This window comes from Theropithecus gelada, chromosome 15 (assembly GCF_003255815.1).
Source record: "Theropithecus gelada isolate Dixy chromosome 15, Tgel_1.0, whole genome shotgun sequence".
In the NCBI taxonomy this organism is placed as follows: Eukaryota; Metazoa; Chordata; class Mammalia; order Primates; family Cercopithecidae; genus Theropithecus; species Theropithecus gelada.
This window is the reverse complement of record NC_037683.1, coordinates 9,173,714-9,198,132: the sequence shown is the minus strand read 5'-3', so window position 1 is coordinate 9,198,132 and position 24,419 is coordinate 9,173,714. Positions and strand designations below refer to the sequence as shown.

The 24,419-nt window shown below is 53.0% G+C and overlaps 1 protein-coding gene across 1 annotated transcript in view; it reads left to right on the top strand.

Moving 5' to 3' along the window:
- PRRX2 (paired related homeobox 2) overlaps positions 1-24,140 on the top strand; it is a 58,452-nt gene extending 34,312 nt beyond the window's left edge. The window contains exons 2-4 of the mRNA XM_025359801.1: positions 20,882-21,069; positions 22,076-22,254; positions 23,683-24,140. Of these exons, the coding sequence (XP_025215586.1) occupies positions 20,882-21,069; positions 22,076-22,254; positions 23,683-23,818 (503 nt within the window). The 3' untranslated portion in view covers positions 23,819-24,140. The remainder of the gene's footprint in view (positions 1-20,881; positions 21,070-22,075; positions 22,255-23,682) is intronic.
- The last annotated feature ends 279 nt before the right edge of the window (positions 24,141-24,419 follow it).

Genomic DNA, 24,419 nt, shown 5'->3' with positions numbered 1-24,419 from the left:
AGAAATGAAACCTTGGGCTTGGGACCAAATCTTATGGCGTCGGGGGGCTCAGGAAGCAAGGTGGTTCGTCCCTAAACTCTAGGAAGTAGAGGGAGGACGCTGGCCCAGCTGGAGGGCCATCAGGATAGCCTGACTGTCCCTTCCCTCCCAGGGCATGCTGGAGGCCCCTCCCCACAGGAGGGCCGCTGTGTCTGTTCCTCTATGAGCACCAGCAAAGCCAGGCTGAAGCCTCTCCCTGTGGGAGGCGAGTTCCCTAGCCCATGCTCTGGCCTGTCCATTTCAAAAAGCCATCAATAGCCTGGGCGCAGTGGCTTACACTCGTCATCCCAGAACTTGGAGGCCGAGGCGGGCGGATCACTTGAGGTCAGGGGTTCTAGACCAGCCTGGCCAACATGGTGAAATCTCGTCTAGAATATACACACACAAAATTAGCTGGGCGTGGTTGTGAGCGCCTGTAATCCCGGTTGCTTGGGAGGCTGAGGTAGGAGAAACACTTGAACCCAGGAGGCGGAGGTTGCAGTGAGCCCAGATCATGCCACTGCACTCCAGCCTGGGCAACAGGGCAAGACTCTGTCTCAAAACAAACAAACAAAAATATGTGTGTCTGTGTGTATGTGTATAGTGTGTATGTACATATATACATGAATATATTAGTTTCTGCAGATAGGAGGGTCCAGAAGGAAGAAGGCTTGTAATGGAGTACAGTGCATACAGACTTTCAGGGGTTTGGGCAAGCAGATAATTGAGATTATGTTCCCATCAGGAGCCAAAATCCATTCATTCATTCATTCACCTACATATTCATTCAGTATTTATTGAGGACCTGCTATGCATCCGCCCAGAATAAAAAATCTCCAGTATGTGACTGTGCTATGGCTTCCTGCCTGGTCCAGCCCAGCCTTCCGGGAAGCATCCTTGAAGGATGAACTCTTTCCTTGGGCACCTTCAGGGCAGCCTCTGCTCTGTGTGTGTCAGTGCGAGCTTTGGGGAGGACGTGTCCCAGGGAGCAGAGAACTTGGTCTCTGAGGCACCGACAGCAGCTGTTCAGCAGAGAGACCTCAGCATGCCAGGCATACGGTTGCTTCTGCCTCTCAGCATCCCAAGTCTCCGCTAGATGGTTACAAACTGAGGTCTAGAGAGGTTAAGTTAATTGCCCCAAGGCTGCACAGCCAATACATGGCAAGTGTGGGATGGGAACACAAACGCATCTAACTCCAGATAAATATACTAATGGCTAACGTGATTTAGCACTTACTATGTGCCACGCGCTGCTTTAGGAACCTTATATATATTCATTCATTTGATTTTCACAACAACCCTGGGAGGAAGATCTGGTTATCCCCATTTTCTAGATGGGATAACTGAAGCATGGAGAGGTTGTAACTTCCTCAGGGTCACACAGCAGTGAAGGTGGGAGTTGAACTTGGGCAGCCTGCCGCCAGAATTCAGCTCTTCCTCACTGCAGTGCTGTATCTTTTTTTTGGTTTGTTGTTGTTGGCTTCTTTTTTTTTTTTTTTTTATATGGAGCCTTGCTCTGTCGCCCAGGCTGGAGTGCAGTGGCGTAATCTTGGCTCCCCACCTCCCAGGTTCAAGCGATTCTCCAGCCTCGGCCTCCCTAGTAGCTGGGATTACAGGCACACACCACCAAGCCTGGCTAATTTTTGTATTTTTAGTAGTGACGGGGTTTTACCATGTTGGCCAGGCTGGTCTCGAACTCCTGCCCTCAAGTGAACTGCCGACCTCAGCCTCCCAAAGTGCTGGGATTACAGATAATTGAGATTATGTTCCCATAATCTCAGAGCCACTACACCCGGCCAGTATTGTTGTTTTGAGACAGGGTCTCAACCTGTCACCTGGGCTGGAGTGCAGTGGCACAATCGTGGCTCACTGTGACTTCCACCTCCCAGGCTCAAGTGATCCTCCCACTTCAGCCTCCTGAGTAGCTGGGACTACAGGTGCGTGCCACCATGCCCGGCTAATTTTGTATTTTTTGTTAAAAAATGGGGATTTTGCCATGTTGTCCAGGCTGGTCCCAAACTCCTGTCCTGAAACGATCCACCTGCGTCAGCCTCCCAAAGTGCTGGGATTACAGGCGTGAGCCACAGTGCTTAGCCGCTGTGCCACCTTGTGTTTTTTTGTGGACTGGCCTGTTCTGACCCAACTTGGTGGCAAGAAGGTTCCTTGTGGAGAGGAGAGCACTGTTAGAAGAACGTCTGTGAAGCATTTGGGGTCTTGAAATCCAGCGGAAGGACAAAGAAATGAGACCTTTTTCACAGTGTTTACAATAGCGGAAAATCGCAAGAGACCTAACTATCCCACAAGAGGGGAAGGGCTGGTGAGGCCGTTTTGGCATCCCCACGAGGGGAAGTGATGCAGCCACTCACGCTGACGTGAGGAAGAAGATCGGAAATAGAGCAGAGGGTTTAGGATGGGGCTGGAGGGACCATCGTTCACTGTGTGTCGCTCACAGCGAGAAGCACTCTACCTGCACCGTCACATTGACTGCTCCATAAAATGGTGAGGTCATGGCAGTCACCAACGCGATAGCTGATGTTACTTGACCACTGACTGGGTGCCAGGTGTTGTCGAAGCACTTTAGTATCGCTGTTCCCACTTATAGTGGGGACCCTGAGCCTCACAGAGCTTACAGAACTGGCATGGAAAGCCAGAACTGGAATGCAGCTATTTCCAGGAAAGTGGGATATGGTTGGGCAGGTTGTCCACTGCATAACTGCAGAGGACACCAGTCACACTGGAGTCTGTGGGAATGGCACTCCTGAAGTTGTGCAGTGCACAACCTGTGCAACCATATGCAGCATGCCTGGGTGTGTCTGATCACAATCCTAGGCTCTTAATCCATGCCCCATCCAAAACAGAAAATAATATTCATGCACACTGTAAATGGGTTCATGTGATAGCTAGGTACATGTGGACATGCAACAAAAAGTATGCAAAGAATTAAACAGATATGCTGGTGTCGTGGGATTTATAGGAGATTTTTTTCCTTTCAAATGTCCTTAGGCCGGGCGAGGTGGCTCACGCCTGTAATCCCAGCACTTTGGGAGGCCAAGGTGGGTGGATCACTTGAGGTCAGGAGTTTGAGACCAGCCAGGCCAACATGGTGAAACCCCATCCGTACTAAAAATACAAAAAAATTAGTCAGGCCTGGTGACGGGCGCCTGTAATCCCAGCTACTCAGGAGGCTGAGGCAGGAGAATCGCTTGAACCTGGGAGGCAGAGGCTGCCGTGAGCCAAGATCGCACCACTGCACTCCAGCCTGGGCGACAGAGTGAAACTCCGTCTCAAAACTTTCTAGAACTCCCTGTAATGATGAAAATGTTTCCTGTCTGTGCTGTCCAATGTGGCGGCCACTGACCATGTGTGGATATTAAGCCCTTGAAATGTGGCCTGTTCAACTGAGGAATGGAATTTGTATTTTTATTTCATTTTAATCCATGAGAATTTCATTGAGATGGCCACATGCAGCTCGTTGCTTCCATGTTGGATGGTACAGAGCTAGAGTGTGGATTGGTGTCTTTCATTCTGAGCCATGTCATTCCCAGATGTCTGCTCTGAAGCTTGTGGTTCCTAAACTTGCGGGTAAGGGAGTGTCTACTGCAGATTCCCAGCTGGACCCTTGGGATGGGAATGTCTGTCTTTAACAAATTTCCCGGGGAATTCCCAGGCAAATTGTCAGTGGACTCCCCTTTAAGAAATGCGGAAGATCTGGCGCCAACATCTCCACGTGGCAAAGTGTGGCAAGGGGGGGCAGGTCAGCTCCCAGAGCTGTGGCTAAAGGCGCCGGAACAGCTGCCCTCAGAGGTTAGCAAGGTGATCTTCAGGAAGAGAGTCCTGTATGCTGCCCCTCAGAGTGTAAGCACAGCATATCGTGGGGACCACAGGGAGATGGACTAGGACCCACTGTAATGGAGAATTTTCTAGAGCCAGGGTTGGCTGTTGTGCAGCGATGTGATTGGAAACATGTTGGAGATGTCGAAGATGGCCCTGTGCCCAGACTCTGAGCGTGCACCCCACTGGTGAGGCTGTCCTGGGCGGGGCACAGCAGCTGGTGGGTACCCGGTGGAGGCTGAGACAGCAGGGGAGCCAGGTGGGTGGGTGTGGGCCGAGCATTCCGACTTGTTCATGTAGAGAGGGGTGGCCAATGAAGCCACAGAAGTCAGAACAGTCTCTGTGCCTGGCCACCAGCACTCGCCCTGGCTTCCCTGCAGGTCCTGGCTGCAGACTTTGAGCGGCCCAGGAGCTCTTAAATGGGGAAGAGCTCATCTCCCACACGGGACCCTTCACAGCAACTTCACCTGGTCTGGAAATGGTTAACTTTTCCAAGGGCAGCTTTCATCCAGATACCAGCCACTTTGGGGACAGACAGTCTGGACATCAATCGCCCCGATCACTGGCAGTGTGACCTGGATTCGGTACTTGACCTCTCTGAATCTCATTGCCCCGACTGTGAATAGGGCTTAATAACAGTGCCCTCCGCGTTGTAGGAGGCAGGGCTCCATAACCCGGTGCCAGGCGCATAATAAAGTGGGGTAAATGGAAACCAAAAAAGAAAAAAAATTAAGGGTGTGCAAGAAGAAGCCCTTCTCGCCTCACCACAGTCCCACGCTGCGGTGAGGGGCGCGGCAGAAACACTCGGGACGCCCTTGGAGCTTCGCCGAGCGAGGCTCAGACTCACATTTTCCAGCACTGCCCGGAACTCACAAATGGGTCATAGAAACCTCCGGCGATGTTTAAAGTTGAGCCTCTCTGGGAGTGCAGCACTGCCCAGAGCCAGGGTCACGGCAGGTCCCGTCAGCCTCTCAGGCACTGCCCTTGTCTGGGCTGCTCGCCATGAAGGGCTGGCCAGGGGACCCCAAGATGGGGCAGAAGGGCGGGTTCTTCCAGGGCAGAGAGAACTCTTCTATGGGGCTGGCGCTTTAGGGTGGGGTCTGTGGACAGGATTCAGAGTGTGTGAACCACCTCACCCCACAACATTGCATGCAAACTTGAATGCACGCCTGTGTTTTTCTAGGGAAGGGTTTGTAGAGTTCCTCCGAGTTCTCGAGGGGGGTTCATGATTAAAATGGGGAAGAACCACCAGGCCCAGCCTAGCCTTCATTTGGGACAAATAACAGTGGGGTTAGCTGTCATTTCTGGAGCACCACGTTGAGCATGTCCTTGGGAGAGCCCTGGGCCGTGCCATCCTCGCCGCGCCACCTGAGAGGGAGGGAGAGATACCGTTTTGTCCTAATACAGATGGTGAAACCAAGAACGCAAGAGGAGACGCGTCTTGTCTGAGGACACACGGGGCAATTTTTCTCATTCTCAGATGCTCAGGGGAGGCAGGAGTTTGCTGTCTGGGCGGGCTGCTGGTAGTCCCTGTAACCCAATTGCTGGGTGGGGAATATTCTCTCCTGCATCCTCCCAGGAAACCTGGGAACAGAGATGGGAGCAGGAAGGAAGGGCATGTGCAGGCATCACATCTCAGCGGTCAGATCTTGGGGACCTACTGCCTTGCTGTGAGTGCATGGCCGAGTCACTGCTCCTCCAGGCCTCAGTTTTCCTATCAGCAAAATGAGGGGCCTTGACAGATGATCTCTAAGATCCCTTCAGACCCTGAGTCCTTGAGAGGACAAGAATGACAAGTTTGAGACCGCAGAGCTGTTTGCAGGTTTGTTGCAAACCCAAGCCACATGAAATCGGAAGGTCTTTGTGTCCGGGCCTCAGCCCTCACCCCAGGTTCCCAGCTGGCTCCAGGCTTTGGGAGGCCCAGGAGCTCTTAAATGAGAGAGAAAAACCCACCTTGGGCCCTGAGCAGAAAACTTCATCGTGGTCTGGAAACAGTTAACGAGGGCAGCTTTCCTCCCAATACCAGCCCCTTATTAAAATGTAGGCTTTACAATAAACCTGGCATTTGGCCATCAACCTTAGATTAAAACCAGACAGAACAGACACGAACCCCTCTCTTAGACCAAATCGCGAGCAGAGGGCTGCTCCCCCTTCCTTCTGGGTGACTCCATACCTCCCACCCACCCTGCACCCCGTTCCAGCAGGTGCCCCCACTCTCTGGAGCTTGGTTGGGGGTCTCAGGAGTAGAGAAGAGACTGAGCTGGACTTAGGACCCCTGGCTCCTAGTGCAGAGGGAGGTAGTCAGGCACCAAAACTCAGGGACTGAGGGATATGAGGGGAGGCTCCTGTTAGGGCAACGCTGGGGAGCCAGGGCCTCAGAGCCGCTTGGCTGCATCTGGCCTTAGCCCCGCTGACCCTTTCATTGCCTGTGAACAGGGGGCAAATGGAGTACACTGGCTCGATCCCGGCCCACAGCAACCTCCGTCTCCCGGGTTCAAGCAATTTTCCTGCCTCAGCTTCCCAAGTATGGGATTACAGGCAGGTGCCACCACACCCAGCTATTTTTTGTATTTTTAGTAGAGACAGGGTGTCACCATGTTGGCCAGGCTGGTCTTGAACTCCTGACCTCAGGTGATCTGCCCGCTTCGGCTTCCCAAAGTGCTGAGATTACAAGCGCAAGCCACTGTGCCTGGCCCTGAAGACCCCTTTTCTCAAGGCTCCTGGGCTCAGAAGAACTTTTGGCCACACCTGCCCCCAACTCTGGCTCCCCCCTACCGTGAGCCTGCTGCTGTGACAGAGCCACATGGGGACATTCTGTGCGAGAGCTACTCCTGGCTGGGCGCGGTGGCTCATGCCTGTAATCCCAGCACTTTGGGAGGCTGAGGCAGGTGGATCACCTGAGGTCAGGAGTTCAAGAGCCACTCCTGCTGGCTGTGTCACTGAGGGTTCCCCAAAGACCCTCGCCCAGAGGCCCCTGGCCTCCTGGGGCCTCCCTGACACCCCAGCCCACCTCACTCCTCACCCCCTGTCACTCCACTACCTGTGGCACCCCCAGAGACTCAGGAGATATCCTGTTTGCCATTCTCTCCAATCTCAATGCTCTCTCAACCCCCCCTCCTTTTTCTGTGTTCTTAGGAATGATTGTATTTCGTGTATTTCACATACTGTACAATCACCCATTTAAAGTGCACAGTCCAGGGCCGGATGCGGTGGCTCACATCTGTAATCCCAGCACTTTGGGAGGCCAAGGCGGGCAGCTCATTTGAGGTCAGGAGTTCAAGACCAGCCTGGCCAACATGGTAAAACCCCGTCTCTACTAAAAATACAAAAATTAGCCGGGTGTGGTGGCATGTGCCTGTAATCCCAGCTACTTGGGAGGCTGAGGCAGGAGAATCGCTTGAACCTGGGAGGCGGAGGTTGCAGTGAGCTGAGATCGCGCCACTGCACTCCAGCCTGGGCAACAGAGCAAGACTCCAGTAGGCAGAGCCAGGGCAGGTGGCCTGATAACACCAAGTGTTGGCCAGGAAGTGGAGAAACTGGAACCCTCATACACTGCTGGTGGGAATGCAAGGTACAGCTGCTGTGGAAAACAGTTTGGGAGTTGCTCACAAGGTGAAACACAGACTTACCATCTGACTCAGCAATTCTACTCTTAGGTACAGACGCAGGAGAAATGAAACTTGTCCACATCTAAAACTCCATCTAAAAAAAAAAAGAAAAATTAACTGAGCATGGTGGCGCATGCCTGTAGTTCCAGCTACTGGGGAGGCTGAGGTGGTAGGATCACTTGAGCTTAGGAGTTCAAGGCTGCAGTGAGCTATGATTGCAACACTGCACTCCAACCTGATGCAGAGCAAGACCGTCTCAGAAAGTAAAATTTAATTAAAAAGATAAAATGTGCAGTCCAGTGATTTTGTAGTATATTCAGTTGTACAACCATCATCACAATCGATATTAAAACATTTCACACCCCCACAAGAAGCCCTGCACTCTTTAGCTGTTGCTCTCCAGCATCCTCGCTGCCGTCCCCCCAGCTCCAGCAACTGCCAGTCTGCTTCCCATCTCTATGGATTTGCCTATTCTGGACATTTCATATAGAAGAAATCATGCACTAGGGCTTGGCGCAGTGGCTCAAGCCTATAATCCCAGCACTTTGGGAGGCGCAGGCGGGCGGATTACTTGAGGACAAGAGTTCGAGATTAGCCTGGCCAGCATGGTGAAATCCCATCTCTACTAAAAATACAAAAATTAACCAGGCATGGTGGCGGGCACCTGTAATCTCAGCTAATTGGGAGGCTGAGGCAGAAGAATGGCTTGAACCCAGGAGGCAGAGGTTGCAGTGAGCTGAGATGGCACCACTGCACTCCAGCCTGGGCGACATAGTGAGTGAGATTCTGTCTCAAATAAATAAATAAAAGAAATCATGCGCCGGGCACGGTGGCTCAAGCCTGTAATCCCAGCACTTTGGGAGGCCGAGACGGGCGGATCACGAGGTCAGGAGATCGAGACTATCCTGGCTAATACGGTGAAACCCCGTCTCTACTAAAAAATACAAAAAAAACTAGCCGGGCGAGGTGGCAGGTGCCTGTAGTCCCAGCTACTTGGGAGGCTGAGGCAGGAGAATGGCGTAAACCCGGGAGGCGGAGCTTGCAGTGAGCTGAGATCCGGCCAGTGCACTCCAGCCTGGGTGACAGAGCGAGACTCCGTCTCAAAAAAAAAAAAAAAAAAAAAGGCCGCTATGGACATGTCATTGTGTACAGGTTTTTGTGTGGACAAATGTTTCATTTCTCCTGCGTCTGTACCTAAGAGTAGAATTGCTGAGTCAGATGGTAAGTCTGTGTTTCACCTTGTGAGCAACTCCCAAACTGTTTTCCACAGCAGCTGTACCTTGCATTCCCACCAGCAGTGTATGAGGGTTCCAGTTTCTCCACTTCCTGGCCAACACTTGGTGTTATCAGGCCACCTGCCCTGGCTCTGCCTACTGGAGTCTTGCTCTGTTGCCCAGGCTGGAGTGCAGTGGCGTGATCTCAGCTCAGTGCAACCTCCACCTCCCAGGTTCAAGCCATTCTCCTGCCTCAGCCTCCGAAGTAACTGGGATTTCAGGAGCCTGCCAATGCCTGGTTAGTTTTTGTATTTTTAGTAGAGACAGAGTTTCACCATGTTGGTCAGGCTGGTCTCGAACTCCTGACCTCAAGCAATCCACCTGCCTCGGCCTCCCAAAGTGCTGGGCTTACAGGCCTGAGCCACCATGTGCGGTTGTTGTCTGTCTTTTGATTCTAACCATCCTAGTGGGTGTGAAGTCTATCTCATCATAGTTTTGAATTGCACTTCCCTGCTGGCTGATAATCTTGAGCATCTTTGTGCCTATTGGTCATTTGTGTATTTTCTTTTTTTTTTTTTTTTTTTTGAGACGGAGTCTCGCTCTGTCGCCCAGGCTGGAGTGCAGTGGCCAGATCTCAGCTCACTGCAAACTCCGCCTCCCGGGTTCATGCCATTCTCCTGCCTCAGCCTCCCGAGTAGCTGGGACTACAGGCGCCCGCCACCTCGCCTGGCTAGTTTTTTGTGTTTTTTTTAGTAGAGACGGGGTTTCACCGTGTTAACCAGGATGGTCTCGATCTCCTGACCTTGTGATCCGCCCGTCTCGGCCTCCCAAAGTGCCGGGATTACAGGCTTGAGCCACCGCGCCTGGCCCATTTGTGTATTTTCTTTAGAGAAATGTCTATTCAAATCCTTCACTTATTTTAAAATGGGGTTATTGGCCGGGCGCGGTGGCTCAAGCCTGTAATCCCAGCACTTTGGGAGGCCGAGACGGGCGGATCACGAGGTCAGGAGATCGAGACCATCCTGGCTAACACGGTGAAACCCCGTCTCTACTAAAAAATACAAAAAACTAGCCGGGCGAGGTGGCAGGCGCCTGTAGTCCCAGCTACTCGGGAGGCTGAGGCAGGAGAATGGCGTAAACCCGGGAGGCGGAGCTTGCAGTGAGCCGAGATCGCGCCACTGCACTCCAGCCTGGGTGACACAGCCAGACTCCGTCTCCAAATAAATAAATAAATAAATAAATAAATAAATAAATAAATAAAATGGGGTTATTTGTCTTTTTATTGAGCTGTAAGGGTTCTTTATATTTTCTAAACATAAGTCCCTTACCAAATATGTAATGTGTAAATAACCTTTCTATTCTGTGGGTTGTCTTTTCAGTTTCTTAATGGTTATAAAAGTTACAAAACTGTTTAATTTTCATGAAGTTCCATTTATCTTTTTTTTCTTTAGTTGCTTGTGTTTTTGGTGTCACATCTAACAGCCATCGTCTGGCCCTTTTGAAGATAAAGGGATCTGGCTTTGGAAGTTGAGACTTCAGATTCTTTTCTGGAGTGAAGCCGCTCCTTCATTTACATAGTCATTCATTCAGAAATATTTTTGAAACCAAACTTCTTGCCTGGTCCTGGGGATACAGCACTGACAAGGAAAACCCAGTCCCTACCCGTCTCGATCTTGGAGTCGAATGTGGGATAGACAGGCATGAAGCAGATAACCGAAACATGTCATTTCTCTGTTTTAGTTAATTACAGATGTGCAGGAGAGGGAGAAGGCCTAGAAGTCCATAACAAGGAGACCTGCGCTTGTCTGGGAGCCGGGAAGGCCTCTCAGGGCAGGGCATGGAGGCTGAAATCTAGGGCCGGGTCAGCTTTAGCCGGTGCGGTGGGGACGGGGGAAGGGTGCCTTAGCTAGACGGAACAGCAGATACCAAGGCCCAGAAGTGGGAAGATGCTTGTGCTCCCTGCCAGGGGCAGCTCCTGCTGGGTCACTGGCCCCTCCACTAGGGTTTCTTGCGGGTCTGGTGGCCCCATGGAAATGTGTGCCTGTCATGGATTTAGGGGTGAGGCTCCCGATCCCAGAGAGACCCAGATACCCCGCAACTGTCTCCAAGCAAGGCTCTGCTGAGGTTTGTGGGGGACATGAGGGAACCTCCTCTAGACTCCTCCAAACTCCAGGGTCATTCTGAGCCTGCGGAGGCCACACTAGCCACCATTCTTGGCAGCCACCCTGGCTACCGGCCGCCAGGACTGGGAGCAGGTCAGAGCACGGCAGTCCCAGGTGGGGCGGCCCATGCCTCTTACTCTTGTGTGCTGTGGAGAGACCTGGGGAAGCCATAGGATGGGGCCCCCTGGGGACCTGTCCTCGGGCCCCACTGTGGCTTCCATCATCACCTTCCTTCCCGGGATGTTTTTTTTCCTTCTCCAGGCTGGTAGCTATAAAAATGTGTCAGCGTCACGGGTTTTTGTTCAAAATTAATGAGGTGAAACATTCTTAAAAGTGTGGCAGGGCAGTGGCTGGTGGTGGCTGGCCTCCCCCAGCCCCTTCCTCACTCGGAGGACGTGTCCTCGTCAGGCCTCCATGGCTCCAAGGGAGGAACCTAGACCCCTGCACAGGAGGGCGGGCTCTGCAGGCTCAGCCGGCCCTTCCCATGCCTCCTCCTTCACTCAACACTCACCACTCAACGCAGATTGATGAGTGGTTCCCTGTGCCAGCCCCTGTGATGCATTCCAAGGAGACAGAAAACAGTAAGTCCCAGCCCCTACTGGACCGATGACCCCGCACTTACCCTACAGTGTGACAGAGTTACAATGGGAGAGGCACAGGGCTTTCTGGGAGCTGTGGGTCCAGGATGGCTTCTGGGAGGAGGAAGCATCTCTGCTGAGACCTGAAAGTGAGCAACAAAGGGAGGAGACGTTGCCAGCTCAGGCAGGGGTCCATGGTGAGAGGGCATGGTGTGTGTGATGCGAGCAGTGACCCCAAAGAGGCAGGGACCTGGAACAGCGGCTGTGCAGCCCTGAGGCCACCTGCCCTGGCTCTGCCTACTGGAGTGGCCTAGATGGCCCCATCCAGCAATGGTCCAGTGAGGTGAAGATGGACCTGTGCCTCGTAACTCGCACCAGAGGACCTCAGACCCTCCTTTGTGCCTTACCCCTGGTCCCTGAATTTCTGGAGCTGAGGCCAGCTTGGCCTGATTGAAAGCCAGCTTGGCCGGGTGCAGTGGCTCACACTTGTAATCCCAGCACTTTGGGAGGCCGAGGTGGGTGGACCACAAGGTCAAGAGATCGAGATCATCCTGGCCAACATGGTGAAACCCCGTCTCTACTAAAAATACAAACAATTAGCTGGGTGTGGTGGTGGACACCTGTAGTCGCAACTACTCGAGAGCTGAGGCAGGAGAATCGCTTGAACCTGGGAGGTTGCAGTGAGCAGAGATTGCGCCACTGCCCTCCAGCCTGGCAACAGAGCGACACTCCATCTCAAAAAACAAAACGAAACAAAACAAAAACGAAAGTCAGCTCTTGGGCCCCTTGGTCGGGGTGCTGGCTGGGGCAGGGCTGTACTCCTGGGATTGGAATAGTCTAGAAGCCCCAGCATCCTTCTCCATAAGGCCCCAGGGACCATGTTTCTTCTCTATCTTCCCTTCTTCCCTTCCTTCTTTTCTGTCTTCAAATGTTGTTGAGCCCTCTCTGTGTCCGGCCTGACTGTGGCCCACCCTCACAGGGCTTGGGGCTAGGCCTGCACGCGTCTCTAATCCTCGCTGCCCTGCTGTCTGCATGCCTGAAGCTGCGTGCTGCAGCCCCAGGAATGTTTCTGTTGCCTTCAGCCTCCCTCCTTTTGGTTGTTCCATATACCCCTAAGCCACCAGGGAGACCCCCCCCAAGAATCCCAGCACCGCGAGGATCTTGGGCAGGGGGATTCTTGGGGCTGGCTGTCCATGCCGAGGTGACTCAGACAGCAGTGTAGGGAAGTGGCTAAGACGCTGGACTATGTGCTGGTCTCTGAGTTTCAATCCCAGCTCTGGCCTTTCCTGGCCATGTGGCATCAGCACATCATTGAACTCTCTGTGCCTCCTACGTAAAATTCAACTAGGGGCCAGCTGTGTAGGATTGTTATGAGGGTTAAATGAGGTAGCTCCTGTTAGTCCCATTTTTCAGGTGAGATTCTGTCTCTTTTTTTTTTTTTTTTTTTTTTTCGGAGACAGTCTTGCTTCGTTGCCCAGGCTGGAGTGCAGTGACGAGATCTCGGCTCACTGCAACCTCCGCCTCCCGGGTTTAAGGAATTCTCATGCCCCAGCCTTCCAAGTAGCTGGGATTACAGGCACACACCACCACACCCAGCTAAATTTTTTGTACTTTTAGTAGAGACGGGGTTTCACCATGTTGGCCAGGCTGGTTTCAAACTCCTGACCTCAGGCATTCCACCTGCCTCGGCCTCCCAAAACGCTGGAATTACAGGCGTGAGCCACCGTGCCCGGCCTCAGGTGAGATTCTTGAGGCTGGGAGCGGTTAAAGGTTCACCCCCGGCGCTCTGCTAGTGAAGGGAACCTGCCTGAGAGCCAGACCCAGACCGGCCACCTCCTTAACCACTAGGCGGTACTGCCTTCCATTCCTTACTGGGAGAGGTAAGAATCGTCCCTCAAGCCTCCCTCAGGGCCACTTGTGTCCTTGCTGATGCTGCCAGGCGGTGGCTAAGGATGTGGTTTCAGAGTTCCTGCCTGAGCGCTTCTCCCAGGGGCCCTTCAAAGGAACCCAAATCTCTACCAAGAAATCCCAGGGGGAAACTGAAGCCTCCCGGCCTCTCCACCCTACCCCACCTCCACTTCCTGCCTAAGACGTTTCCAAGCTGTAAAATATTTCTCCAGTTCTGAGGCTCCTCTGAGAAGGCCCAGTGTTAATTTGTTAAATCCACATCGAGGTCCCAGGGACCCGTTGTTTGTTTTTGCGATCCTGTTGGCAGAGATCACGTTGGGGGTGGTGGGGAGGGCTGCTTATTTGGTCAGAATAAATGCTAATTAATAAAAGTTATTTATTTGGGTTGGAGCTCACCTCAGCCCTGGGGTCAGGCGCAAACTGACTATTTGAAGCAAAAACAAACAGAGTGTGTCTCTCAACAGCTTGAGAAAGGCAGGAACGAAGAGGCTGAGTTTATTTGTCTTAGGAAGAATTTGCAGTTAATTCCCTCCAGACTATTTAGACCCTTAAATTACACGGAATAAGAAAAACCATGGGCACAGGGGAGGGCGGTGGGAACAGTTGGTCATTTGGCTGAGAGCAGAGTTTTTAAATGTCTTTAGCCCCCAGTCAGCCAAATAAATGGTACGTGTGAAATAATTTAATGGCAGAAAACTGTGCACCAGTCATTTTTTCATCGTAATGTAATCGGGGACGATGTCGCTTTGGTTTTAAGGAGGAGCGCGCGCGAGGCAGGCCTCCCCCATCTGGGCTCGTTTCTCTTCTCCCGGATCCAGGCCTCCACAAAAGCAGCTAAACAGCCTGGTCAAAGGGAGGCGGTTTCATGCTTTGTTTCAATCTCAGGGAAGAGCAGAACTTTTCCTGAACAAAAAGAAACTCTGGGCACAGCCCTCCTTGAAGAGTGCAGACCCAGGGCTTGCTGGCCGGAGGAGAGGGGCCCTGTGAAAAGGCAGGGACCCGGCGCCAATGGCCTGAGGCTTACAGAGTATTTTTTTTATTTATTTCCTAAATGCTTTAAGCCCAAGCCTGGAGTCCCCAGAGGAACACATACGCCCACCACAATGCATTTCTCAGGAGGTGGTTCAGGAACTTAGGGCGACATATCCGGCACATCTGCTCAGAGGCGGAGGCTAGCGCCAGAGCCCCCGGCTAAGTCCAGAGCTGTGGGTTCGAGTTCTGGTCCCCGAGGAGGAGCTGCCTGGGTCCTTCTCCCCGTCAGCGTTCCTTCCCAGCCTCAGCCCACGGCAGGGTGCAGCCCCATCTTTCTGCTGTAGGCTGGGAGAAATGTCCTTGTCTTCTCATACAAAGCTGGCTGCACAAAAGCAATCATGTTAAGGGGAGTGAACATTTATTGAGCAATTACTATGTCCTTGGCACTGAGCTACACTCAGCTCCTCACAGCAGCTTGGTGTGTCCTTCAGCAAGCTGCTGTCCCACACCCTCCCAGGGGTAAGGGCTTCCTTTAGATCGAAGGGGTGACGTGAGGCTGGAGGCCTCCCACCATGGCATCTCCTGACCCCACCCACCCATGGGTTCAGAGAGCTGGGACCAAGCGTGTGACAGGCCCCCTACGCCGCGGAGCCTGGGAGCGAGGTAGAAGAGGGAGGAAACCCTGTGAAGAGGGGTTCACAGCCTTGGCTTCGCCAAGCCTCCCAGCGGACATTGATTTCTTCTTTTTTAGACGGAATTTCACTCTTGTTGCCCAGACTGGAGTGCAGGGGCATGATCTCAGCTCACTGCAACCTCTGCCTCCTGGGTTCAAGTGATTCTCCTGCCTCGGCCTCCTAAGTAGCTGGAATTACAGGTCCCCACCACTGTGCATGGCCAATAGACATTGATTTCAATTCCAGATGTATGACTTTGGGCAAGACACTCTCCCAGCTTCAGTTTCCCTGTGTGTAAAATGATGCAGTTGTTGGCTTACGCCTATAATCCTAGCGCTTTGGGAGGCCAAGGCCGGTGGATCACCTGAGGTCAGGAGTTCGAGACCAGCCTGGCCAACATGGTGAAACCTCATCTCTACTAAAAATACAAAAAAAGTAGCCAGGCATGTGGCGGACGCCTGTACTCCCAGCTACTCGGGAGGCTGAGGTAGGAGAATCGCTTGAACCCGGGAGCCGGAGGTTGCAGTGAGCCGAGATCGTGCTACTGCACTCCAGCCTATAATCCCAGCTGCTCGGGAGGCTGGGTAGGAGAATCACTTCAACCCAGGAGGCAGAGGTTGCAGTGAGCCAAGATTGCGCCACTGCACTCTAGCCTGGGGGACAGAGCGAGACTCTGTCTCAAAAATAAAGTAAAAAAAAGTAATAAAATAAAATGGCACAGTGCCTCCTAGGGTGGATGCAGGGGACGGTGGGTGGCCACACGTGGAGCACTTGGCACCACTCCTGGCCCAACTGGCTCTGGCTGAACGCATCACATCACAGCTGCCTTGGCACGACCCTGGGCAGAGCTGACTTGGGAAGCAGTGGGGACGCCAGCCAGTGTTGGGGGCGGTCTGGGGCTGGCTGGGGTGGGGGTAAATGCCTTTGCGTGAGGGTTTGGGCTCCATGTCGCCACACAGCTTAACTGGCATGAAAGTGGAGCTGTTTCTTCAGGCGCTCGCTCGGCGAGGCGAAGGCTGCAAAATGGTTTTCATTTAAACACCCCCAGGTTTGAACTGCTCAGAAACTTCCCGAAAATGTCTCCTTTTTTGGCTGAAATGCCTCCTGTGTTGGGTGTGTGCCCAAGAGGAATTGCCTGAAAGGGGGTGGAAATCACCCCTGCAATGACGGGCTTTCCAGAAACTTCCATCCCTGCTTTCAGGCTATTGATCACCACCCAGTTTTCAGCGCAAGAGCTCTTGTTTCGGTTTAAAGTTTCTTCCTCATCGAGGCGGTGGGGGTGGAAAGACATTCACAGGCAGCAGACATTCTCATCCATCCTCACCTTTGCTTGAGGAGTGAAGAGTGAAGCGGTCCCGGCAATGAGAACAGCTCGCACAGGGCCACTGCGTGCTCCCTCACCACTGGCCCCCCCAGCCCCCACCTGGTCCCGTGTGTTTGCAAGTATTTCCCAAAGGGGGAAACTTCCGAACATAACCTCCTAGTCATCCCTCTAAACCAGGGTTTCTCAACCTCAGTACTATTGACATTTTGGACAAGATAATTCATTGACATGGGAACCTGTATTGAAAGGTATTTAGGCCGGGCGCGGTGGCTCAAGCCTGTAATCCCAGCACTTTGGGAGGCCGAGACAGGTGGATCACGAGGTCAGGAGATCGAGATCATCCTAGCTAACACGGTGAAACCCCGTCTCTACTAAAAAAAGAAAATACAAAAAATTAGCCAGGCCCGGTGGCGGGCGCCTGTAGTCCCAGCTACTCGGGAGGCTGAGGCAGGAGAATGGCGTAAACCTGGGAGGCGGAGCTTGCAGTGAGCCGAGATCTGGCCACTGCACTCCAGCCTGGGCAACAGAGCGAGACTCCGTCTCAAAAAAAAAAAAAAAAATAAATATATATATATATATATATATATATACACACACACATATACACACACATACACACACACATATAAAAGGTATTTAGCAAGGCCAAGCATGGTGGCTCACACCTGTAATCCCAGTACTTTGGGAGGCTGAGGCAGGAGGATTGAGGTCAGGAGTTTAAGACCAGCCTTGGCAACATAGTAGGACCTCATCTCTACATTAAAAGAAAAATTAGCTTGGCATGGTGGTAGGCACCTGTAGTCCCAGCTACTTGAGAGGCTGAGATGGGGGAATTGCTTGAGCCCAGGAAGTCGAGGTTGCAATGTGTTACTATTGCACCACCGCACTCCAGTTTGGGCAACGGAGGGAGACCCTGTCTCAAAAAATAAAATATTTAGCAGCGTTCCTGGCCTCTTTACCATTAGATCCTAGTAGCACCCCTTCCCCAGTCCTAACGATCATAAATGTTTCATGGGGCCAAAATAGCCCTTGGTTGAGAAGCAGTGTTCCAAACGCTGCTTCAGGGTCATCTTTCTCCCAGACACCTCCTTGATTCCTGCCTGACAACCCTACACACACACACACACACACACACAGTCATTTACAGTCTCATGGAACAATTTAACCTTACATCAAATCAGTTGATTGCTCAAGAGTCAGTAAACCCCCCTAACCTGGGAACTGATTAAAAGCAGATATTAAGCAGTACCCATCGCTGGGCTTGGCATGTTCCAGAAGCTCAGTAACAGTTCACTGAACAAATGCCCAAGTACTGTGCAAAGAACATCGGGTGTAACATGGGAACATGTAACTGGGGAAACAAAAAGACAAGGTATGGACTAAAATCCAAAGCTCTTCTCTTGGCCAAACTGCAGGCAAAACACGTCGCCCCAAACCTGGCCATGGGAACGCAAAATAAGACCAGTCATACAGGGGAGTTTGGCCACATCTAGCATTCACTCATTGGCCCAGAAATTCCACTTCTAGGAATCTGTCCTAAGTATGCACTGGCAAAAATAGAAAACCATATTTGCATGAGGTTATGCATTGTGGCATTCTTCTAGTTCCAAGAGATTGGAAACCCTCCAAATGCTCATCAATAGGACTCTGGTTGAATAAACAGCAGAATTGCACAGCAGACTGCTATGCAGCTGTGAAAAGGAACATGGAGGGCTCCTGGGAAATATCTTTAGGTGAGGCAAAAAGTGAACAGTACATGCTATTTTCTTTCTCTCCCTCTCTCTCTCTCTCTTTCTCTCTCTCTCCTTCCTTCCTTTCTCTCTCTCTCTTTCTTTCTTTCCTTTTCTTGACAGAGTCCCACTCTGTCGCCCAGGCTGGAGTGCAGTGGTATGATATTGGTTCACAGCAACCTACAACCCCCAGGTTCAAGTGAGTCTTCTGCCTCAGCCTCCCAAGTAGCTGGGATTACAAACATATGCCACCACACTTGGCTAATTTTTGTATTTTTAGTAGAGATGGGGTTTCACCGTGTTGCCCGAGCTGGTCTTGAACTCCTGACCTCAGGTGATCCACCTGCCTCGGCCTCCTGAAGTGCTGGGATTACAGGCATGAGCCACCATGCCCGGCCGCTATGCTTTCTTTTGATAGAAGAAAGGGAGAAAATATTACACATATTTTATTATATTTGCAAAAAGCAATGCTGGAGGGATAAAGGAAAAACTCACTCTTAAAATGGTTCCCGAAGGTAGGGGAGAGGGAACAAGAGGGAAAATATGTTTTGGAAAAACAATCATAATAAAGATGGTTAGGTTTGTTTCACTGAGATGGAAGAGTATCCAGAATATTATTAAATAAAAAGAGGCAAGTTGAAGCCCCAGTGTGTGCTTGTCAATTTTTTATTTTATTTTAAACTTTTATTGATTTATTTATTTTTGAGACAGACTATTGCTCTGTCACCCAGGCTGGAGTGCAGTGGCGTAATCTCGGCTCACTGCAACCTCTGCCTCCCGCGTTTAAGTGATTCTTGTGCCTCAGCCTCTGCAGTAGCTGGGATTTCAGACGCTTGCGACCATGCCTGGCTAATGTCTTTTTTTTTTTTTTTTCCAGTAGAGATAGGGTTTCACTGTGTCGCCCAGGCTGGTCTCAAAATCCTGGCTTCAAGTGATCCACCTGCCTCAGCGTCCCAAAGTGATGGGATTACAGGTGTAAGCCACCACGCCTGGCCATTTTTTAAACTTGTATTTGTAATCTTAGAAAATGTGGGTAGTGGGGTCGGGCATGGTGGCTCACGCCTGTAATCCCAGCACTTTGGGAGGCCAAGGCGGGCAGATCGCTTGAGGCCAAGAGTTCGAGACCAGCCTGGCCAACATAGTGAAACTCTGTTTCCACTAAAAATACACAAATTAGCCAGATATGGTGGTGGGCACCTGTAATACCAGCTACTCGAGAGGCTGAGGCATGAGAATCACCTGAACCCGGGAGGCAGAGGTTGCAGTGAGCCAAGATCGTGCCACTGTACTCCGGTCTGGAGGACAGAACAAGACTCCACCTCAAAAAAATAAAAAAATAAAAAATAAAGAAAATGTGGGGAGTGGGATAGGGGAGGGGAAAGTATTTTGTTTTACTTTATACCCATTGGTGTTGTTTGAATCTGTTACTGTGACAAGCAGTGTGGTTACTTGGTTGTTAAAATAGACATTTTTAATGAGAAAATCAGATGCACAGGGAGGTGCTGAACCGGCAGCATTGGTTGATTCTAAGTGCTGGAGGGAAGGGGGTTCCATGTGGACTCAGGATCGGGGAGGGCGCCCTGGAGGAGTGGACAGTGGGCTGGACCCTAGAGGATGAAGGGTCAGGGGTTTGGCCCCTGGATAAAGTTTAAATGCGGAAATAGTAGCTGGATGCCCCACCCCATCCCCCAAGTTACAGGCTGGGCCCAGAGGCTGCCACCCCAGGACCTCCCCAGGGTTCTGCTGGACCCTCCTTACCAGAACTGCTAGTTCTGTACCACAGGCCAGCGCCACCCTCCGTCAGGTCTGCTGCTGGGATCTTCCACCACCCCTGCTGGGCCTTGGCTGGACACCCTCCCTCACTCTCTGGCTGATGGGAGAACTCCTGGGGATCCTTCAAACCCTCTGCAAGCTGCACCTTTCCTGAGGGGCCTCGCGGCCAGCTCCTCATCCCCACCAGAGCTGAGCATCCTCCCGTGCCCTGGCCCACACCTGCCCCTGACCCACCTCACGGCCCCACCAGCTTATCCGGGGTCTGCCTCCCCTGCTGATGAATCCGTCTGGTTCGTCTCTCCCCAGCCCCAGCACAGCCTCTGGCTTAGTAGGCCCTCTGGAAAGGAAGGCTGCTCTCAACAGCTGCCTGATTGGCTAAATAGGAGAGGATGAGGACTCTGGTACCCGATTGGTGGGTTCAGATCCCTCCCCCAACAATGACTCCACTGGGCCCTTGAGCTTGGGCCCGAGACCGTAGCCTCTCTGACTCTTCCTCCTTAGGAGTGATGAGGATCAGGACATCTATCTTTAGGGCTCCTGGGAGCTTCCTAGAATCTGTGGGTCCTGAGCCTTGACTCCCACTGCTCTTTATGACATATTAATTATTATTATTACACGTCAGCAACAGGTGTCCATGCAGAATGTGCCATGCCCCACAGCCTGGGCTGGGTGCTGAGGACAGTCAGGTGTCTCCTGGGCCCTCCTTGAGCAGGTCACTTGTCCCTGGTGGAGGGGACACCTGTCCCCAGGGCTCTTGCCGTGGTTCCATCTCAGTTGGCTCAGACTGGGGTTTCCACAGGGCAGGGGTGTGGCTGCTTTTGTTCACCATTATCTCCCCGGAGTCTGGCACTGGGCCTGCCACATAGTAAGTGCTCAGTAAGTATGTGTTGAAGAGTGAATGGATGGGTGGATGCCGGAAGGAATGAGGGAGTGAATTAAAGGGATGCATTCCTGGCTGCGGGGCTGGACCATCCGTCTGCAGAGGGAAGCACTAAAGCACTCAGAGCAAACTGCGGAGTTGGGGGCTGAACCGTAACGTAGCCACTGGCCGCCCTGCTGACCATCCCCCCGCCCCCTCGACCTCCTTAGGTGAGTGTCCTAGCCCGGGGCGCGGTAGCGCCGCCAAGCGGAAGAAGAAGCAGCGGCGGAACCGTACCACGTTCAACAGCAGCCAACTACAGGCGCTGGAGCGCGTGTTCGAGCGCACGCACTACCCCGACGCCTTTGTGCGGGAGGAGCTTGCCCGGCGCGTCAACCTCAGCGAGGCGCGCGTCCAGGTGAGCACTCAGTCCCGGGAAGGGCCTGCCGTAGGAGCGTGCGCCTGGGAGCGCACAGCCACTGTTCTCCCGGGATTACACAACTGCCCAGGAGGGGTGTTTAAGAGCAGGAGCATCTGAGGCCAGGAGGACGGGGGTTCAAATCCCAGCCCTGTCACTTATTGGCTGTGTGACCTTGAGCAAGTAACTTAGGCTCTCTGTGCTGCAGGCTCCTGCCTCCCTGGAAAATAAGGATCACGTAGGCCTTTGCTATAGGGGTCCTTCAAGAATTAGAGTTAAAATTTTCATAAAGCAGCCAGGCACAGTGGCTCATGCCTGTAATCCCAGCACTTTGGGAGGCTGAGGCGGGTGGATCACTTGAGGCTAGGAGTTTGAGACCAGCCTGGCCAACATGATGAAACCCCATCTCTACTAAAAGTACAAAAATTATCCGGGCGCGCTGGCGTGCACCTGTGATCCCAACTACTTGGGTGACTGAGGCAGGAGAATCGCTTGAACTCGGGAGGTAGAGGTTGCAGGAAGCCGAGATTGCGCCACTGCACTCCAGCCTGGGTGACAGAGTGAGACCCTGTTTCAATAAATAAATAAACAAATAAATAAAAATAAGTTTTCGTAAAGTGCTTAGAGCACAAAGGGTTCTGATAAAGAAGTCCTTTTCCAGTTTCAAGTTCTTACTCTGTGCCAGCACTGAGCCAAGTGCTCAGCAAGCACCTCTCTCCCCAAGTGCTCAGCAAACACCTCTCCCACCGAGGGCTCAGCAAGCACCTCGCTCCCAGTGGCCGAATGCCCCTCCATTCGTTCCTTCTTTTATTGGTGTTCTCATTCTCCAACACATACCCAGCAGCAGGCGTCATTTGTCATCCCCATTCTACAGATGAAAAAACTGAGATTCAGAGAGGTGACGCCACCAGCCCAGGGCTGGTGACAGAGCAGGCACACACCCAGGTCCAAAAGGACTTGGGTCCCCTCTGCCCATGCTGCACCCTGCTCACCCTCCCACCCACAGGTCTGGTTTCAGAACCGCCGCGCCAAGTTCCGCAGGAACGAAAGGGCCATGCTGGCCAGCCGCTCCGCCTCGCTGCTCAAGTCCTACAGCCAGGAGGCCGCCATCGAGCAGCCCGTGGCTCCCCGGCCCACCGCCCTGAGTCCGGATTATCTCTCCTGGACAGCCTCGTCCCCCTACAGGTGAGAGCGGGAACACCTTTAGGCCGGGAGCGGGCAGCTGGGGGAGTTCCAGAGAAGCTTTTTCAGCCTGGACTCTTGAGGGTCTGGAGAGAGCTTGAATGTTGTCCACGGCCCCTGGGATCTGGGGTACACACCAAGTGATGTGTGGCAAGTGTGCCCATGAGTGGGTGTTCACGGGCACGTGCACGTGCATGCGCATGTTGTAAGAGTTTGCGTGTGTGTGTCAATGTGCATGTGTCCACACATGACTGTGAGTGTGCATGCACGTGCCTGCGTGTGCCAAGGAGTGTGCAAGCATGTGTGCCTGGAGCTGGGAGAAAACAAGCCTTTCTGGAGGGGGAGCAAAGTACAGGCATCACCCTGGGGGAACAGAACACCTGCAGGAAGATTCCTAGGCTGGCACGGGGGCCCCAGCGCCCTGTGTCTACCCTCCAGGAGAGAAACTGAGGCTGGGAGGGCTGAGGAAATGATCTCCCTGGCCTGTGGGCATGGCTGGGGCCCAGAGCCAAGTTCTGGGGCAGTTTTGTCTGGCTCAAAGCTGGAAAGACTCTGACAAGGTGGGCAGGAGGTGCTCAAGGGTCGGGCCACCATTCCCCACAGCTCCAGAGGCACCATCTGCTCCTTGAGCTGTGAGGGTGGCTCTGCTGGAGCCATAGTCCTGCAGGGGGACAGGGATTTCGTGGGTCGGCTTGAGGGATCTTAGCCTTCACCGCCCTCCTGACTTCCCTCCCTGTTCATCCTTACGTGGGGCAGGAAAACCAACGGGCATCCTTATTTATTTATTTATTTATTTATTTATTTATTTTTGAGACAGAGTCTCACTCTGTCACCCAGGCTGGAGTGCAGTGGTGCAATCTCGGCTCACTGCAACCTCCGCCTCCTGGGCTCAAGCAATTCTCCTGCCTCAGCCTCCCGGGTAGCTGGGATTACAAGTGCCCATCACCACGCCCAGCTAATTGTTTGTATTTTTAGTAGAGACCGGGTTTCAACATGTTGGCCAGGCTGGTCTCGAACTCCTGATCTCAGGTGATCCATCCAGCTCGGCCTCCCAAAGTGTTGGGATTACAGGCGTGAGCCACCACGCTTGGCCCCAAGGGGCATCCTTAAATTCAGGTGCCTGTTCCTTCTGCCTCCCTCCTGCTGTGAGCCAGGCCCAGGGTACTCATGGAGGGTGGCAACAGGACCCACCCAGGCTCCACCCTCAGGAAGCTCATGGTTCACAGGGAGGCTCCTGTGTCCCAGCACCAAGCTGGGCGGACTTCTGACTCCTACCCAAACCCTGCAGCTCCAAACCACGCCCAATCCTGGGTGAAGGCTGCCCAGGAGAGCAAGCTAAGGAGGGGGGTGGCAGAACCAGAGGCTGGGGTCGAGCACTGACACCCAGAAGCCACCCTCACCCATGTGTCCTGTGTCTCATGTCACCCCCAGCACAGTGCCACCCTACAGCCCTGGGAGCTCAGGCCCCGCAACCCCGGGGGTCAACATGGCCAACAGCATCGCCAGCCTCCGTCTCAAGGCCAAGGAGTTCAGCCTGCACCACAGCCAGGTGCCTACGGTGAACTGACGTCCAGTCCCACCAGGACCCAGCCACCTCCCTGGGTGGACAGCAACAGAAAAGGGGGCAGACACCCAGGAAGTGACCTTCTCCTGGATGGGCTCTCCTGGCCCGTCTCTCCAGCCTGGACTCCCGAGCCCGCGAGGCTGTTGAGGCCCCCGCAGCCGGGCCCAGCTCTTCTGTCCTCGGCTGCCAGAGACTGCAGCCCACAACCCTTGGAGGGGTTGGGCCGGAAGGTGGAAGAGCCTACCAAGGACCTCATTTAGTTTGTGTATTAAAACCAAAAAGCTTTTGTCTTTAAGAAATAAAACCATTTTTTTAAGCCCCAAAAGGTTGCAGGAAGGTGGGTAAGGGCTGCAAACAATGTTGGTGACTGAGATGAGAGCTGGGACCCCACAGGGCTGGATGGCCTTCCCGGGCCCCCTGCAGCAGGCATGGGGACTGCCCTGGCCTGGCTGAGACCAGCAGCCATGGGAGGCCCACCGCCCTCATATCTGTACTGTTCCCGGGAACAAAGTCCTCGGTCACCCTGCAGGGCCCCCAGAAGTGGGGGCTGGGGGGTGGGGGTTGGGAGAGGAGGACAGAAACCCACCTTAGACCCCATCTCCCA